The sequence below is a fragment of the Cnephaeus nilssonii genome (assembly GCF_951640355.1).
Source record: "Cnephaeus nilssonii genome assembly, chromosome: 14".
NCBI classification, from domain to species: Eukaryota; Metazoa; Chordata; class Mammalia; order Chiroptera; family Vespertilionidae; genus Cnephaeus; species Cnephaeus nilssonii.
The window spans coordinates 964,905-980,278 of NC_137085.1; the positions used below are offsets into that span (position 1 = coordinate 964,905).

Genomic DNA, 15,374 nt, shown 5'->3' on the forward strand with positions numbered 1-15,374 from the left:
TTTTCTGCGCACTCGCCCCACTTTAAGCACAACCCCCCGCTTTCCCGCCCAGGGCAGCTTCATGGAGTGCCAGCCCGAGAGCAGCATCTCGCACCGCTTTCACAAGGACTGCGCCTCCCGCGTCAGCAACGCCAGCTTCTGCCCCCACTGCGGGGAGGAGACCTCCAAGGCCCGGGAGGTGACCATCGCCAAGGCGGACACGACCTCCACCGTGACCCTGGCCCCGGGGCAGGAGAAGAGCTCCGCCGGGGAGGGCCGGGCTGACACCACCACCGGCAGGTAGGTGCCGTCCCACTGCGCAGGTGTCGCACCGGAGACGCGTCCGTCTGTCCTGTGTGGGTGCGCTGCTTGTCCTGCCTCCCGCTGACCACTCTGGCATCTGACACCCCAGACGCGCGTGATGCACGGCTGTCGCCCTGGCACGGAGGCTCCTCCGGGGCTGAGCCAGTGCCTCACTGTCCACACTGATGTGACATCATCGTGTCTTCTGGGGGTAGCATAGTTCTCTGAGGGTAGCTGTGTACATCAGAAACACCTTTACATGTGTGTACATGCCAGTACACGGCTCTGTGTGCACCTACACATGTATGTACATGTCTATACATGTAGGCATGTTCGTAACACCTGTGTTTTTACGTGTATGTACACATCTATGTGTGTACGTATGTTTCTGTGTATGCCTGCACATATCCATGTGTGTTTGTGCACACATGTACATGTGCACCTGTGTGCATCTATATATGTGTGCATGTTTATGTGCATCTGTACCTCTATGCATATGTGTACTTTTATACCACTGTACATGTCTGTATACTTGTATATGTATGTGTACACGTGCAATGTGGAGCATTAGAGTCAGCTGATGCTATCTCTGTTACAGCTTTATGTTTTGAAGGCCCTAGCTGAACACAGGAAAGAAATAATGTAAAAGACAGGGCTTCGTGTTGGAAGCATATACATTCCTTTCTAAGAGAATTCAGTAGAAGCCCTGGCCGGGCGGCTCAGTTATAACATCGTCCCGGACACCAAAAGGTGCAAGTTCCATTCCTGGTCAGGGCACCTATGGGAGGCAGCCAATCAATATTTCTCTCTCACATTGAAGTGCCGTATTTTCCGGTGTATAAGACGACTTTTTAACCCAGGAAAATCTCAGAAGTCGGGGGTCTTATACGCCGGAAAATACGGTGTTTGGGTTTTAAGCAATCTGATATACATTGTCAGAGATTTTTCTAACCTACCATATTTTCCGGCGTATAAGACCCCTGACTTTTGAGAAGATTTTCCTGGGTTAAAAAGTCTTATACGCCGGAAAGTACGGTACCTCTCTCCCTCTCTCTCTAAAATCAATGAAAACATATTCTTGGTTGAGGGTTAAAAAAAAATCAGCAGAAAGACAAGGAGTCACTGAGAGTGAGATGAGGTAGAAATATCGGAAATCGGTTGCCGTGTTCCCTGCCAGCAGAATCCAGCTAGAAAGGGAGTGAGCGCCCTCAGCCCTGCAGGGCCGCCCGCTGGTGCAGAGAGCGGCCCGACTCCACTGAGGCCACTTCGAGAGCCCTGCGTGCAGACCGTCAGCACTGGGCAGGTCCGCTCCTTCACGCTGACTAACCCTCGGGCACTGAGGAACGATTGTCCGGCCCGTCTCCCGGCGCAGTGGGCTCGTGGGCTCGTGGGCTGAGCCCGGAGCTCGTGCACAAAAGCAGAGGAGGACGGGCCCAGACGCCTGGGAAGCGTCCTGTTGCCAGGACTTGATTGTGAGCCCGGCTCCCCTGGGAGGGCCTCGCCCTCAAAGCAGCGTGCTTCGGGGTCCCGGGAACCAAGTCTGTGTTTTCATTGGTCTCCACGTGAAGGGCGGTTTTCAGGTCTCCCCACCACTCGGCCTCTCACACGCCCCTTCTTCCTGAAGCGCTGCGGGCCCTCCGCTCTCAGAGGACGACAAGCCGCAGAGCGCGGCTGCCCAGGCGCCCGAGAGCTTCGATCCCGCGGGGCCGGCCGGACTGGCCAAGTCGGGACCCGGGAAGGAGACCCTGGAGAGTGCGCTCATCGCTCTGGACTCGGAGAAGTAAGGCTGCGCTTTCGGCTCGCTCAGGGCCCGCCCACTCCCCGCGCCCACCTCCCCTCCCAGAGCCGCCGCCCTCCGTGCTCTCCCCACACCTGCGCCGCCTCCGGGCTGTGTGCATGCTGGGCCCTCATGTCCCCACCGCTTCCGGTTCTCGCCACGATCGCTCTTCCCAGGTGTCTGCCCGCCTGAGCTGTGGGCTCCCGGGCGGTCACTGGCGCTGGTTTTCCAGCAGGACAGTGCCCGCGCTGCCACCTATTTCAGGAAGGGATTGTGAGTGACCCCGTTACACTCGGCGCAGCCTTGGCTGTGAGCCGCGTATTCCCCGGCGTGCTGCTGGCCTGCTGCGCTGCCCCGGGGCCTGGCGCCGGCTCTCGGGGTGCAGCCCGCTGCTTCTGGCCCTGCAGGGGCCGCAGTGTCCCTGACAGCGCGACGGGGCTTCTAGAGCGAACATTGTTCATCATCACGAGTGAGGTGAAAGGGATTGGTCCGGAGCCGTGCGGGCAGGGAGTCAGTGTCGGGGCTGAGGTCAGCTGCGCCTCCCTCAGTCTGGTGGGGACGTGGCCAGGGTCCTCTCTGGGGCTCAGGAGTGGACACACAGCTTAGGCTATGGTGTCACCCTCGGCTTCGTGACCCTGGCCCTGGGCCTGGCTGCCTCCGGGAGTTAAACGCTGGAGAGACTGCACAAAGGGCCGGCGCACAGCCACGCCGAGTCGGGCCTCTTCAGCGCCCGGCCTCAGCACGGCGATCCTGTCCTCCCCGTGCACAGGACCCAGGAGCCCTGTCCTGCTGTGGATGGAGAAGGCAGTGGCTCGTGTTTTGTTCGTGGTGTGCAATGCCGCGAGCCTGGAGGGTGTGGGGCCCTCGACCTGGAGGAATCTACGGGCAGGCGGGCGGTGCTGACACCTGTGCTCTCCCCACAGACCCAAGAAGCTGCGCTTCCACCCCAAGCAGCTGTACTTCTCCGCCCGGCAAGGGGAGCTGCAGAAGGTGCTCCTCATGCTGGGTGAGTGCCCGGCGCCCCACTCCCCCCTGTCCTGGCCTCCCCCCTCCTTCCCCCACATGCCCCGGCCCACCAGCCCCGCCGGCCCCAGGCCTCAGGGAGCAGACACCAGTCACCTCCTTCCTCGTGAGCTCAGAGCCTGTTGACGCTGGTCACACGCAGTTGTCCGTAGGAGTGGGAGTCCTCTCTGAATCTCTCACTTTAACAAGGAATTGAGTGCATGGCTATTCAATTAAGAGGAAGTGCAGCCAGCTGGATGCGCTGGCCAGGGTGCTGGGCGGAGCCGGGCGGAGCTGGGTGCGGCAGGGACGCCCCACCTTGAACATGGAGCCACCCTGCACCTGCGTCTGTGGGGATGCCCTGTGGGGTGGACGACGGGATCCCCGTCTCCTCACGGCTGCATTCCAAGCTCCCAGCTCTGGGCCTGCTGCTCTGGGCCTGCTTTCTCTGGGCTGAGAAGGGGATTAGAACTCCCTTCATTTCGTAGTAAATCAGGAGAGAAATTTCACAGTTTGCTCCAAAGGTTTATTGAGCCCGGCCGGGTGGCTCAGTGTCCGTGGAGCATCAACCTATGAACCAGGAGGTCACAGCTCTGTTCCCAGTCAGGGCACAGGCTCGGGCTGTGGGCTCCATCCCCAGTGTGGGGCGTGCAGGAGGCAGCTGATCCATGATTCTTATCATGGATGTTTCTCTCTCTCCCTTCCTCTCTGAAGTCAATAAAAATATGTAAAAAAATAAAAATAAAAGTTTTTTTAACGTTCACCTGTGGCAGTTACTGGGGCCCGGGTTAGACAGGGGCAAAGGGAGAGGATTGGTGTGGACAGCAGGCTTCTGACAGCCTCCCCTCTGCTGACGTAGAGAACTCCGTGCGGCTCCCTTCCAGCCGGTCTCCACCAGACCAGGTGCTGCTGCCCCGCGGCGACGGCCTGTTGCCGGGGATTCGTGCCGGCTCCGAAATAAGCAGCAAAACCTGTTTTTTCACAGTTGACGGAATTGACCCCAACTTCAAGATGGAGCACCAGGGCAAGCGGTCCCCGCTGCATGCGGCGGCGGAGGCCGGCCACGTGGACATCTGCCACATGCTGATCCAGGTGCGTGTGGGCTGCCCCCTGCTGCCCCTGAACCGCAGGCTGCTCCGCTCCGCGCCTCCGCCTGGTGGTGGGCTCTGAGATACTGACTGACCCGTGTGGGGGGGTCAGGCCCCGGCGGGCTCACCCTCCCTCCTGGTCCTCACTGGAGTGTGTCGCCCACGGTTTCAGTCAGCCGTGTGAGTGACGGGGAGGCCATGTAAACACCCCGCATTAGCATTGCCGGCGTCTCCGAGGGCTGAGGCGTCTGTACCTGCCAGTTCCCTCCTGGCTGCAGGCTGACGCTGTCCCCGCGCCATCCATCGCCCCCGGCCGGGCTGGGGCCTGCGTCCTGGAGCCCCCCTGTTGCGCCTGACCCTCCTGTGCTTCCCCTCCTCTGCCCGGGCTTCAGGGACCCCGACAGGGCCAGGGGCTCCCGAGTCTGCTGGTCTCCGGCGGTCCCCAGCCCTGCCCGTAGCTCCTTGGTTTATGCCGACGCTCCGGTCCCACGGTTTCTGCGGGCCCCTCTCCCCTTCCCGGTCTGCGGCCAGGCCTCGTCCCGCCTCCCTCCGCTCCTGCAGGGTGCTGTCGGTCTGCGTCCTGGCCCCGAGCCTCTCTCCGGAGCCACTGTCCGTCCTTGTCCTCTGACCACATCACTGACGGTCACTTTGCATTGTGTGCATCTGTTTGCTCTTTTTTATCTAGAGGCTTTCCTCAAATGCCTGCTGGTTGCTCTTTATATTTCAAGGGAAGTGCCAAATGCTGCTGGTGGGCTCTCGGGGGCCTGGTCCTGTCCAAGACCCGCAGGGACCGTTGTTCCGTTGGGCCCCAAACATTGCTGTCACCAGTGCGTGCTCTGTGGGAGCTGTGAGGCGCTGACGGGGCAGGACTCGCCTGCTCTCCTTCCCTCCCGTGTGCCTGTCACACGGCCATGTCATGTTCTCCAGGGGTGCCCTTGGCACCTCTTCTCCCTGGCCCCCAGAGGCAGCAGGTGCGAGCACCGAGCAGGATCCAGCGCCCTGCACCTGGAGCCGCCTTAGAGGAGACACAGCCTAGAGGAGACACAGCCTAGAGGAGACACTTGTGGGCTGGATGTCCGGCCCCAGCCGAGCTCCTCGGCCTCCCAACCCTGTCGCGGGCGAAGAGCCTCTGTTCGGGCGGGGCTGTGTGGGTAGCGCGTGGCGAGATGTTAAAGAGCTCTGCCTCGCAGTCTCTGTGTGTGAGGAGCCTGGAGTCTGGTAAATGCTGTCGTTTCTGACGCCGGTTTATCTCTAACGCCTTTAATAGTGGCTGGAGCCCCGGCCCGGCCCCTCGAGGGCACTCGGCCTGGTGGTGAGTGTGATGGCGCCAGGGCCGTGCTTTCTGTATTTCCTTCCAGAATCCCGGCAGCTTTCCTGAGGTTCCCGAGGAGAGACGTGGGCAGGTTTAGTCCTGTTTTTTTTTTTTTTTTTTTAAATATATTTTATTGATTTTCCACAGAAAGAAAGGGAGAGGGACAGAGAGCCAGAAACATCGATGAGAGAGAAACATCGACCAGCTGCCTCCTGCACAGCCCCCACCGGGGATGTGCCCGCAACCAATGTACATGCCCTTGACCGGAATCGAACCTGGGACCCCTCAGTCCGCAGACCGACGCTCTATCCACTGAGCCAAACCGGTTTCGGCGGTTTAGTCCTGTTTTGCCAGGAACCCAAGGGTGCTGATTTTGGAGGTTCAGCTTTTGTGTGGGGGTGATCTCCCCTGGGTCGGCTGTGGCCTCGTGCGCCCCCTCAGCCCCGAGGCAGCTCTGAGAAGGAACACCCGGCCCTGCCTGACGGGTGGGCGCCTGCCCTGTCCCAGCATCGCAGCCTGTGGGGGCGTGTGGTTTTGCCCGGCCTCTGCTGCGTGCGTGCTGTCACGTGCGGCTGTTTGAATACAGGTGACAACACTGAGCGAAAGGAGGTGCGCTCCTGGGCTCGGGGCATGGTTGGGTGGCCGTGCGGGTGGCTCGGGGACAGCATCTGGGGCCACCCCTGGCTGCGCACCCTGTCTGGACCACGGGTGGGCCACCGCAGCGGCCTTGCCACGGCTCCGTCTGCGTCCACACCCCTGCCTGCTCCCTGCTCCGTCCCGGCCGCGTTAGGAGTCCCGCCGTCTGGGATTTCCATCCTCGGCTCCAGCTCTGAGCGCGCTCGTGAGCCTGAGGTTTTCTCAGAAGAGGCCCCAGCCCGGGAGCTGCCGAGGGCTGGGCGCTCTCGCACAGGTGTCTGCACCTCATACACTCGGGCAGGGAGGATTTGGGGGACACATGGGGGCCGGGCCTGCTCAGGGTCTGGTGCTGTTGCCATGGGCGTCTGTCCTGGAGGCTCTGTTCCCTGTGGGTGGAGCCCGGCAGTTGGGCACCTGCTGGCCTCACTCTCCTGTGTCGTTCTCGGAGTGTCCGGCTTCTCTCCTGGCCGCCCTTGCTGCGCTGGCGGTGACTGCTCCGCGGGGCTGGCGTCCTGGTGTCAGTCGTGGCTGCTGGTGTCCCTGGGAGGCCTCGGTGTTGTGTGGAGCCGGTCGCTGGCCTGCTCTGGTTTTGGGCGAGCACCCCGAGAGCTGGTTTTTTGGTCCATCCAAACCGCTCCTCAAACCTGGACCCAGAGTCTCAGGGAAGGCCTGGCCTCTGACCCCCGGCCTTCAGGCCGTGCCCCCTCGAGCTCAGCTCTGGGTCATCAGCCCCCTCTGCCCTCCCAGACGCCCAGACGCAGCCCTGCCCAGAGGGCCACGTCATGGGCAGCTCCTGCCTTCGGCCGGCCGTGTCCTCACGGAGTTGGGCGCATGGAGTGCTGCCAAGTCCACGCGGCCAGTGTGCGGACAGCGCCTGGCTTCGCCTGCAGAGGGCGCCCCGTGCAGCCCGGGCCTCAGGCGCGGCGCCGCCACGGCTCTCCTATCGCACGTGTTCGTCGTTAAAATGAGCTGCTGTGGGTTCTGGGCCGACGGGGCCCTCAGACGGGGCCACCCTCCTCGGCTTTGAGCTTTTGTGCCCGTGCCCCGTGTCTCACCTGCGGCTCCGGCATCTTTGACCTCTGACCTCGGAAAGGAGCGAGTCTCTGAGTCGCTGTTGCCATGAGAGCCATTGCAGGTCCGTTTGCTTTCTAATGGCTGAGAGTGAAAACGGCTCCTTTCAGCCTTTCCCACGGTGCACGCTGACTTTGACGAAATGTGAGTTTTGTGTCCACCCGTCTGAGCGGTGGCGCTTCCTCCCGGGGAGGTTTCCGCGGCCACACGCCCTTTCTCCTCGCTCGGGACCAGCGCAGGGTCGGCCGCCCGCGTGTTCGACAGCGTGGCCTGGGCACCGCGCCGTGGTTCCTCAGGTTCTCAACGCTTTAGGAAAAATTAGGAATCGCTGCACCGTACACGGAGGTTCTGTGTGTTTTGGCGAGCATTCCCCAGAGGACGGGGCGGCGACGCTGAGCAGGGGTCCTGCGGTCATGCAGGTCGCATCAGCACCTCTTGGGCCTCTCAGGGGCCCCTCTGCGCCCCTTTGCGGCTTTAGGGGCTGTCGCCTTCCTCCTCCTTTCTGAAGGGGCTGCCCTGGCTGCGCTGGGACATTTCCGTCAAGTTCACTTAGAAGTGAACGCTCTTCGTGAGCCAGAGCCGGGAGGGTGACAGTTAGGTCTTCGCGTCCGATGGGAAAGCGCGACGAGGCTGCGTGGTGGGAAGGACCAGCGCAGCCGGGAGATCTTTCCGCTTCGAGAGGGAAGCGTGCGAGGCGCCCCGTCCTCCCGGGTGTGGCTGCAGGAGCCGCTTCCCACTCACCACCGTCCCTTCCCCAGGCGGGAGCCAACATCGACACCTGCTCGGAGGACCAGAGGACCCCGCTGATGGAGGCGGCCGAGAACAACCACCTGGACGCAGTGAAATACCTCATCAAGGCCGGGGCCCTCGTGGACCCCAAGGTGCGTGCGCCGCTCAGAGCCCCGTCCCTGTCCCGTTCGTGTTTCTCAGGGTCTAGGTTTGAGGAGGGTCTGGGATAGCGAGCGCGGCTGCCCGCCGGGTCCCTGCGCCTGGCCGCAGACAGAGTGCTGGTCAGGGCTGCGTGCAGGGCGGGCAGCTGCCTTCCCGGGACACACTCTCCTGCTGCCGTGAGGGGGAGAGAGACAGAAAAGGACCCCAACTGGAAAGGAAGAAGCAAAGCGATGCTCCCGGGGACCTGACCTCACGTGCAGAAAACCCCCGAGAGCCCAGGCAAGCTGTCAGAACTAACGAACGTGTGCAGGGGAGTTAGTGATACAAAGTCAGCACCCAGCCCTGGCCGGTGGCTCAGTGGTTAGAGCGTCGGCCCTGGAACTGAAGGGTCTCGGGTTCAATTCCTGGTCAAGGGTTGCAGGTTCGACTCTCGACCCTGGTCGGGACACGTGCGGGAGGCGACCCATCGATGTGTCTCCCACCCTCCCTCTCCAGTGCCCCCCACTCTCTAACAGTCAATGGAAAACTCCTCGGGTGAAGAGCAACAGCAACAGGACAAGGTCCGTGCAGACACGGGCAGGTGTGTCTCTTCACACTTGTTGACGGACCGTCCAGAAAGGAAGTTCAGAAAACACTTCCATGTGCAACGGCGGCAAAGAGCGCGCCACGCTTAGGATATGCTTCCCCGAGGAGCTGGGAGACTCAGAGCTGTCAGGAGCCGGTCGGGCCGTGGGCGGGGCTGAGGTCCCGGCCCTGTGACCTTGAGCAAGGCCCCACCCCTGCCAGGTTTCCCATTCCGGCGCCTTCACCCCCACGTCGTGGGCGGCCTGCGCTTCCCAGGGTGTCTGACCCATGCCTTGGTGTTGCAGGATGCAGAGGGCTCCACCTGCTTGCACCTGGCTGCCAAGAAAGGCCACTACGAGGTGGTGCAGTACCTGCTTTCCAACGGGCAGATGGATGTCAACTGCCAGGTAAGCTACACCTTTCCCTCCCTCCCCGACACCCCCTCCCCCGCTGCGTCCCGGGTGTCCATGTGCTGCGTGCTCAGTGTCCGGGCCACTGGGACCGAGGGCGGAGCAGACACCGACCCTGCAGTGGCCCCTCCAGCCGACCCTGGTCCTGGGCGGGGCTGGCCACAGGCTGTTCCTTTCTCCTGCGACGCGGTCGTGGGCATGGGCGTGTACAGGGGCTTGCAGGTCAGTCCTGTCGCAAGATGCCTGGAGCAGCGCGCTGAGCCTCAGTTTCCTTGTCGGCACGACACGACACGACACGACACGACACGACACGACACGACGGGCGGCCTGCAGGCCGAGGGAGACCGCCCTCTGCGCCAGCGCTGGACTCTTTCTTTTGGAATTAGGACGATGGCGGCTGGACGCCCATGATTTGGGCCACTGAGTACAAGCACGTGGACTTGGTGAAGCTGCTGCTGTCCAAGGGCTCGGACATCAACATCCGGGACAACGTGAGTGTCACCGGCGGGGCGGGCGGCCGGCTGGGGGCCGCCCTCGAGTCAGCCCGGTTCCGGTGAATATGCGTGTCAGCCGATTGCTGGCTGTAGCTCCAGGGCATGTCACTGACTCTGTCTGCCATCCGGGCCGGGGAGCCCTGGGCGCCCCGCCTCCTGCAGCTCCTGAGGGGCCAGGCTCGTGTCGCCAGCCAGTGGAGCGGAGAGTGGTTCTGGGCAGCGAGGAGTCTGCCTGAGCGGCAGCCCCACTGTGGGCGAGCTGAGCTGCCCGCTGCCTCAGGGTCCATGGAGGCTCAGGGCTGCCCGCCTGCAAGGCCCTTGGCCTGCGGTGGGAGGGGGGCGGGGAGCAGGGACGGCGCCAGGCCAGCCAGGAGCGGTGTGCCCGTCCCCATCTTGTCTTCTCCCGACGGCACAGGGGAGTGCTTCGTCCCTGCTCGGTCCCCGCCAAGGTCAGACCTCCTGTGTGTGCCCTTCCGCACGTTGATCCTCAGGACTGTTGGGTCCTAAGAAGCTGCTGGGCACTGACTGGTTTGGCTCAGTGGATGGAGCCTCGGCCTGCGGACTGAAGGTCCCAGGTTCGATTCCGGTCAAGGGCATGTACCTTGGTTGCAGGCACATCCCCAGTAGGGGGTGTGCAGGAGGCAGCTGATAGATGTTTCTAACTCTATTCCTCTCCCTTCCTCTCTGTAAAAAAAATCAATAAAATATATTTTAAAAAAGAGAAGCTACTGGCAACCCCCAACCTCACAGGACCTGTTTGCACAGCACTTGGCGTTCCCTGGTCTCCTTCCCCTTAAAACTACTTCTCAGAGGCTGCTGGGAAGCACAGTTTTAATGAGCCGCACACGCCTGTCTTCTGGCTCTCACAGCGCCACCTGCCTGTGAGTGAGGCCGGTCCCACCGGGTGCGACTCGGATCAGGTCCCTGCAGGCGCTGTGCTGGGTCCTGGGTCATTTTGATTTGAGGACCCATTCCCTCTCCGACCGCGCCCCGCCCTCATGCCCCTCCCCGCCGCAGGAGGAGAACATCTGCCTGCACTGGGCGGCCTTCTCGGGCTGCGTGGACATCGCCGAGATCCTGCTGGCCGCCAGGTGCGACCTGCACGCCGTGAACATCCACGGCGACTCGCCGCTGCACATCGCCGCCCGGGAGGACCGCTACGCCTGCGTCGTGTGAGTGCCTGGGTGTCCCAGGTCGGAGGTCAGCGGTGACAGCCTGGCTCGGGGGTCGCTGTGAAAAAGCCCCGAGTGCTCGGTTGAGCGAGGCCGAGGGGACAGCCTGTGGGGAGCCCTGTGGGGGCAGCGTCCCCTGGTGCTGGCCACTTGGAGCCCTCGGCTGCCCGAGGCCTGCGCCCCCCAGTGCTCACTCTGGGCGCGACCCCGTTCTCCTCAGCAGGACCCGCCTGACCCATGACCCCAGGTGACCTGCCTCCCCTGGGCGTGAGGGAGGCCCTGCAGGGCTCGCACCCTCGTGGGACGCGGCAGCAGCTCCGCACGGTGGGCGTGTTGGTGGGAGGCCCTGGGGAGGGGAGCTCACGGCGTCCTGTGCGGCCCACGTCTGGTTCTGACCCAGATCAGGCCTGGGGTTGCCGCCGGGTACACGGCGTGGGGCCTGCTTAGGCCGTCGCTGCGGCCTTCCAGCAGTGAGGGAGCACTGAGCGGAGACGCCCTCCCAGCGCCTCCCGCTCGCGCTCTGCCGGAGGGGAGCATGGCCGAGGCGTGGGCTGCTCTGGTGAGTCCCCAGTCCTCCCAGCACCGGTCCGCCAGCTCGTAAATGTCACGGCCAACGGTGTGTTCTCAGTGTTTCTACCAATTTAGTCGTTTTGTAAGTCTCGTCTTCCTGTCTTTTAAACGGAGATCTGAATGTCTTGTTGGCTTGCGTTTTCCCTTTTAGCCTCTTTCTCTCTCGGGATTCAGATGTCAACCTGAAGAACAAGGAGGGGGAGACGCCCCTGCAGTGCGCCAGCCTCCACTCCCAGGTGTGGGACGCCCTGCAGATGAGCAAGGCGCTGCGGGACTCGGCCCCGGACAGGCCCGTCCCCGTGGAGAAGACGGTGAGCAGGTGAGGCGTGTCCCGAGACCAGGGCAGTCCTGCCGGGGGTCGAGATGGTGGGCGCAGGCGGCGGCCGTCTGTCCTCGTCAGTCCCACGGTGGCCGCACCTGTCACAGCAAGAGTAACGCCCCTTCCCTGGCAGAGACATCGCTCGCGGCTACGAGCGCATCCCCATCCCCTGCGTCAACGCCGTGGACGGCGAGCCCAGCCCCAGCAACTACAAGTACGTCTCCCAGAGCTGCGTGACGTCCCCCATGAACATCGACAGGAACATCACCCACCTGCAGGTCAGCGTCCCGGGACCAGGGCCCTTTGTGGGGCGGCCGGAGGTTCCCAGGAGGACCCTGCTCTCGGGGCTGCCTCCACTGAGAGCTGGGAGCAGACACAGGTCCCCCAGAAAACGCATCCGTGTACCACGCTGGGTCCGGCCCCCAAAGCAGAGCCCAGCGCCCCCGTGAGTGGTGGTTCCAGGCACTGCGGGACAAAAAGGGCCCGTGCAGCGAGCTGAGGTCCCGCCTCCACGCTGTGCCCGCAGCCTGTGCCTTCTGCAGGCGGAAGCCAGGCGCGTGCCTCAGGCAGGGCTCCTGCTCCAGCCTGGCCTGTCCCACGGAGCATCTCCAGGGCAGCCGTGGCCCCCCCCCCGCCCACCCACCCCACAGAGCCTGTGCCCAGCACCTCCCCCAGCCTCGGCGACGGGGCATTCTGCCCTACCCTCCTTCCCAAGAGCCTGCACTCCCTTGGTGCCTTGAGAACCGGGCCCCGAGGTCCTGCCCTCCCCTCCCCTCCCCTCAGTGAGCGTGGCTTGCAGAAGCTCGCGGCAGACCAGAGCCGTCTGCGCGGTGGGGGCTGTGGGCGGGAGGGAGCCGAGCGTGACCCTGTCCCCCCCCCCCCCAGTACTGCGTCTGCATCGACGACTGCTCCTCCAGCAACTGCATGTGCGGCCAGCTCAGCATGCGCTGCTGGTACGACAAGGTGAGCACCGCAGACGGCCCTGCTGTCAGCGCCCTCCCTCCAGGGCTGTTCCCAGCAGCTCGGGGGCAGGGGGCAGGGGTGGAGAGCCCTGGGGACGAGCCAGCGTCCTTCAGCCGTGCGTGGTGGCGCCTGGAGGTGGGGTTCCCACCCTCTGCTCCCCCAGGGCCAGTTTGACGGAGCCCTCGGGTCGGCCAGTGCTCCGTGTAGAAGCGTGTCGTGTCTGTGCTGGCTGGTACTGACTGCATGTCTGTCCCCAGGATGGCCGGCTGCTGCCTGAGTTCAACATGGCGGAGCCGCCCCTGCTGTTCGAGTGCAACCACGCCTGCGCCTGCTGGCGGAACTGCCGCAACCGCGTCGTGCAGAACGGCCTCCGGTGAGTGCGCCGCCCCCGCGCTCCGGCCGCACCTCGGCTGCTCTGGCGGGGCATCCTGTGTTTTGTGCAGGGCGTGTTTAGGGCACACGTGTGTCTGAGCCCTTGTCCTCCGTCAGGGTCCCACGTTGGCGAAGTAACAAGTCTGCTTCCTCTCGGCTCTAAGGCCGAGAGGACCAGACCGTCTTGGTCCAAAGAGCCCAAAGCAGCGAACAGCCTGGCCCCGAACGGCCTCGCCTGCAGCTCACACGGACGCTGCCGGGAGTGTCTCCCGAGCACCAGGCCCCTGTCTCCGCGCAGACTCCTCAGTCGCTCAGGGCCCACGGCCCCGAGTGTGGCCGCCCCGGCCCCTGGCCAGGCTGGGGTCCTTTCCCCGTGTCCCCTGGCCGCCCAGAGCCAGGCCCTGGGTTCTGGTCAGAACCCTCCCTCCTGCGTGTGCCGAGGGGTGACCGGGCGTCCCTCTGGGTCGCGAGGGACTGTTACGGGCAGGCTGAGCGCGAATTCCCAGCGGGTGGCTCCTCATTGTCGGCGACCTCAGAGCACTGTGACTGCCCACGCTCCATCACCCTCGTGTGGCAGGGAGTCCTTGCGGTGAGGACAGATGTCTCCCACCAGGGGGGCGTGGCTCTCGGAGCCTGGGCGTGTCGCCCACACCTGACCCGCACCCGAGCTGACCTGCTCACAGCCTGGGCTTGGCGGCAGCACTAGACCCTCTGGTCCCCGTTGCGACCAGGGGTTCGGCCCGGCTGTCCCTGTGGTGCAGGTGACGCGCCTAAGGCACAGGGGCGGGCCTGTGCCGACTCAGGTGACGTCTGAGGTGTGAGGACGGGGGCGCCGGGCCACCCCGGGAGTCACTCCTCTGCCTGTCACGTTGGGAAGCGTTTCTGAAGGTGACGCCTGTCGTGCGCCAGGAGCTGGGGCCCTGGCCGTGGCCGTGAGCACAGACCCTGTTTTGCAGGGCGAGGCTGCAGCTCTACCGCACCCAGAACATGGGCTGGGGCGTGCGGACCCTGCAGGACATCCCCGTGGGCACCTTCGTCTGCGAGTGAGTGAGGGCACGTCTGGGCGTGCGCTGTGGGTCAGGCCCGGGGGCGCCCGCCGATGGACCTGCTGTTCCAGAGGGGCTGCCCCGGCACCAGCCTCCCCCTCCCCGCCCCCCCGGCTCCGTTTCCTCCCTCCCCCCTCCTCCCACCTCGGGAGGCTGTGCCATCCACATGGGGTGTCTTCCAGGGGGTCTTCCTCCTCCCTCCCTGCTCAGCAGAGGGCTTCGTGCCCAGTGAAAGCCCGGCTCCGTCCCGCAGTCTCCGTGGCTGTGGTCACGGCGGGTGACGTGCTGTCCGTCCCGCAGGTACGTGGGCGAGCTCATCTCCGACTCGGAGGCCGACGTTCGGGAGGAAGACTCTTACCTCTTCGACCTCGACAACAAGGTACTGCGTCCCGAGGGCTGGCATAGAGCTCAGCTGAACGCAGCGTGGGCGTGTCTGCCCCACCACCCGGCGCTGGCCTCCTGTGCTCAGGGCTGAGGGGCCCCGACCCGGGGGAGGGGCGGGCCGTGAGCCTCGCCCTAGACCCCAGCCTGTGGTCCCCGGGGACAGCCTGCGCCGGCACAGCCTCTGGGGGCGCCGTGTGGACAGACCTGCAGAGCAGTCGTGAGCCTCGTGCGAGGGGTCGGGGCCATGTGAACAGTGTGAGTCCCCGTTGCCTTCCTGGGACCCGGGGAGGAGCTGGCCTGCCTGGCGTCCAGCCTGGTTCCAGGTTCCAGATGCTTCTGAGGCCACCGCACCCCCATCTTGGTTCTCATGCGGCCCCTTCACTCATCAGGTGCCTGTCGGAGAACTTGCAGTGGCTGCAGCGCTCAGGCAGGGCTGGGGAAGTGGGGTCCTCTGCTCAGGGGCCCCCATCAGTCAGGGCAAAGCTGCAGGAGCCTTCCCACCAGAGGCGAGTTGCAGACCAGGCCGCTGGCTGGGGCGGCAGGGACGTCACCTCTGTCCCGGCTCCTCCCTCTGGGTGCCTCCGAGTGGCGGGCTCTCTGCTCTGGCCCCCTGATGCCGCGCTCGGGAGCCTGCCGCAGCCCCAGGGGGGTGCGGGGCTCAGCTCCCACACTCTGGATCTTCCCAGAGAAAGTGCTGGTCAGGGGCCGCGTGGTTAGACCAGGCCCTCTCGTCTGCTTTCCTCACAGTCTGCTCCGTGTCCCTTCTCGTGGGAGGGATGTGGGGACAGGGTTCGGGGGACCTGGGTCCTGTCTGCACGTGCGGGGCAGCAGAGGTCATGGGATTCCTGTTTCTCGGTCGGTCGTCACCACTGCTCTGATGTCTGCGGCCTGCAGCTTCCCTCCCTTTGTCCCTCTGCCCCGTCCCACCTGCCCGGCTGCTCCGTGTCTCCAGCCCCTCCCTCCTGGTGTCACCACGTGTGAGAAGCCATGGCTCGGTGGTCTCCGCCTCCCTGACCCTCAA

The 15,374-nt window shown here is 64.1% G+C and overlaps 1 protein-coding gene across 4 annotated transcripts in view; it reads left to right on the plus strand.

Annotated features, from left to right (window-relative positions):
• EHMT1 (euchromatic histone lysine methyltransferase 1) overlaps positions 1 to 15,374 on the plus strand; it is a 77,414-nt gene that overhangs the window by 60,699 nt on the left and 1,341 nt on the right. For all 4 annotated transcript variants that reach the window (XM_079789941.1, XM_079789943.1, XM_079789942.1 and 1 more), the window contains 14 exons: positions 53 to 279; positions 1,907 to 2,062; positions 2,983 to 3,065; positions 4,047 to 4,153; positions 7,927 to 8,049; positions 8,929 to 9,030; positions 9,420 to 9,524; positions 10,545 to 10,699; positions 11,421 to 11,588; positions 11,722 to 11,866; positions 12,474 to 12,551; positions 12,809 to 12,924; positions 13,880 to 13,966; positions 14,270 to 14,348. In XM_079789941.1, coding sequence (XP_079646067.1) covers positions 53 to 279; positions 1,907 to 2,062; positions 2,983 to 3,065; positions 4,047 to 4,153; positions 7,927 to 8,049; positions 8,929 to 9,030; positions 9,420 to 9,524; positions 10,545 to 10,699; positions 11,421 to 11,588; positions 11,722 to 11,866; positions 12,474 to 12,551; positions 12,809 to 12,924; positions 13,880 to 13,966; positions 14,270 to 14,348 — 1,731 coding nt within the window. The remainder of the gene's footprint in view (positions 1 to 52; positions 280 to 1,906; positions 2,063 to 2,982; positions 3,066 to 4,046; positions 4,154 to 7,926; positions 8,050 to 8,928; positions 9,031 to 9,419; positions 9,525 to 10,544; positions 10,700 to 11,420; positions 11,589 to 11,721; positions 11,867 to 12,473; positions 12,552 to 12,808; positions 12,925 to 13,879; positions 13,967 to 14,269; positions 14,349 to 15,374) is intronic.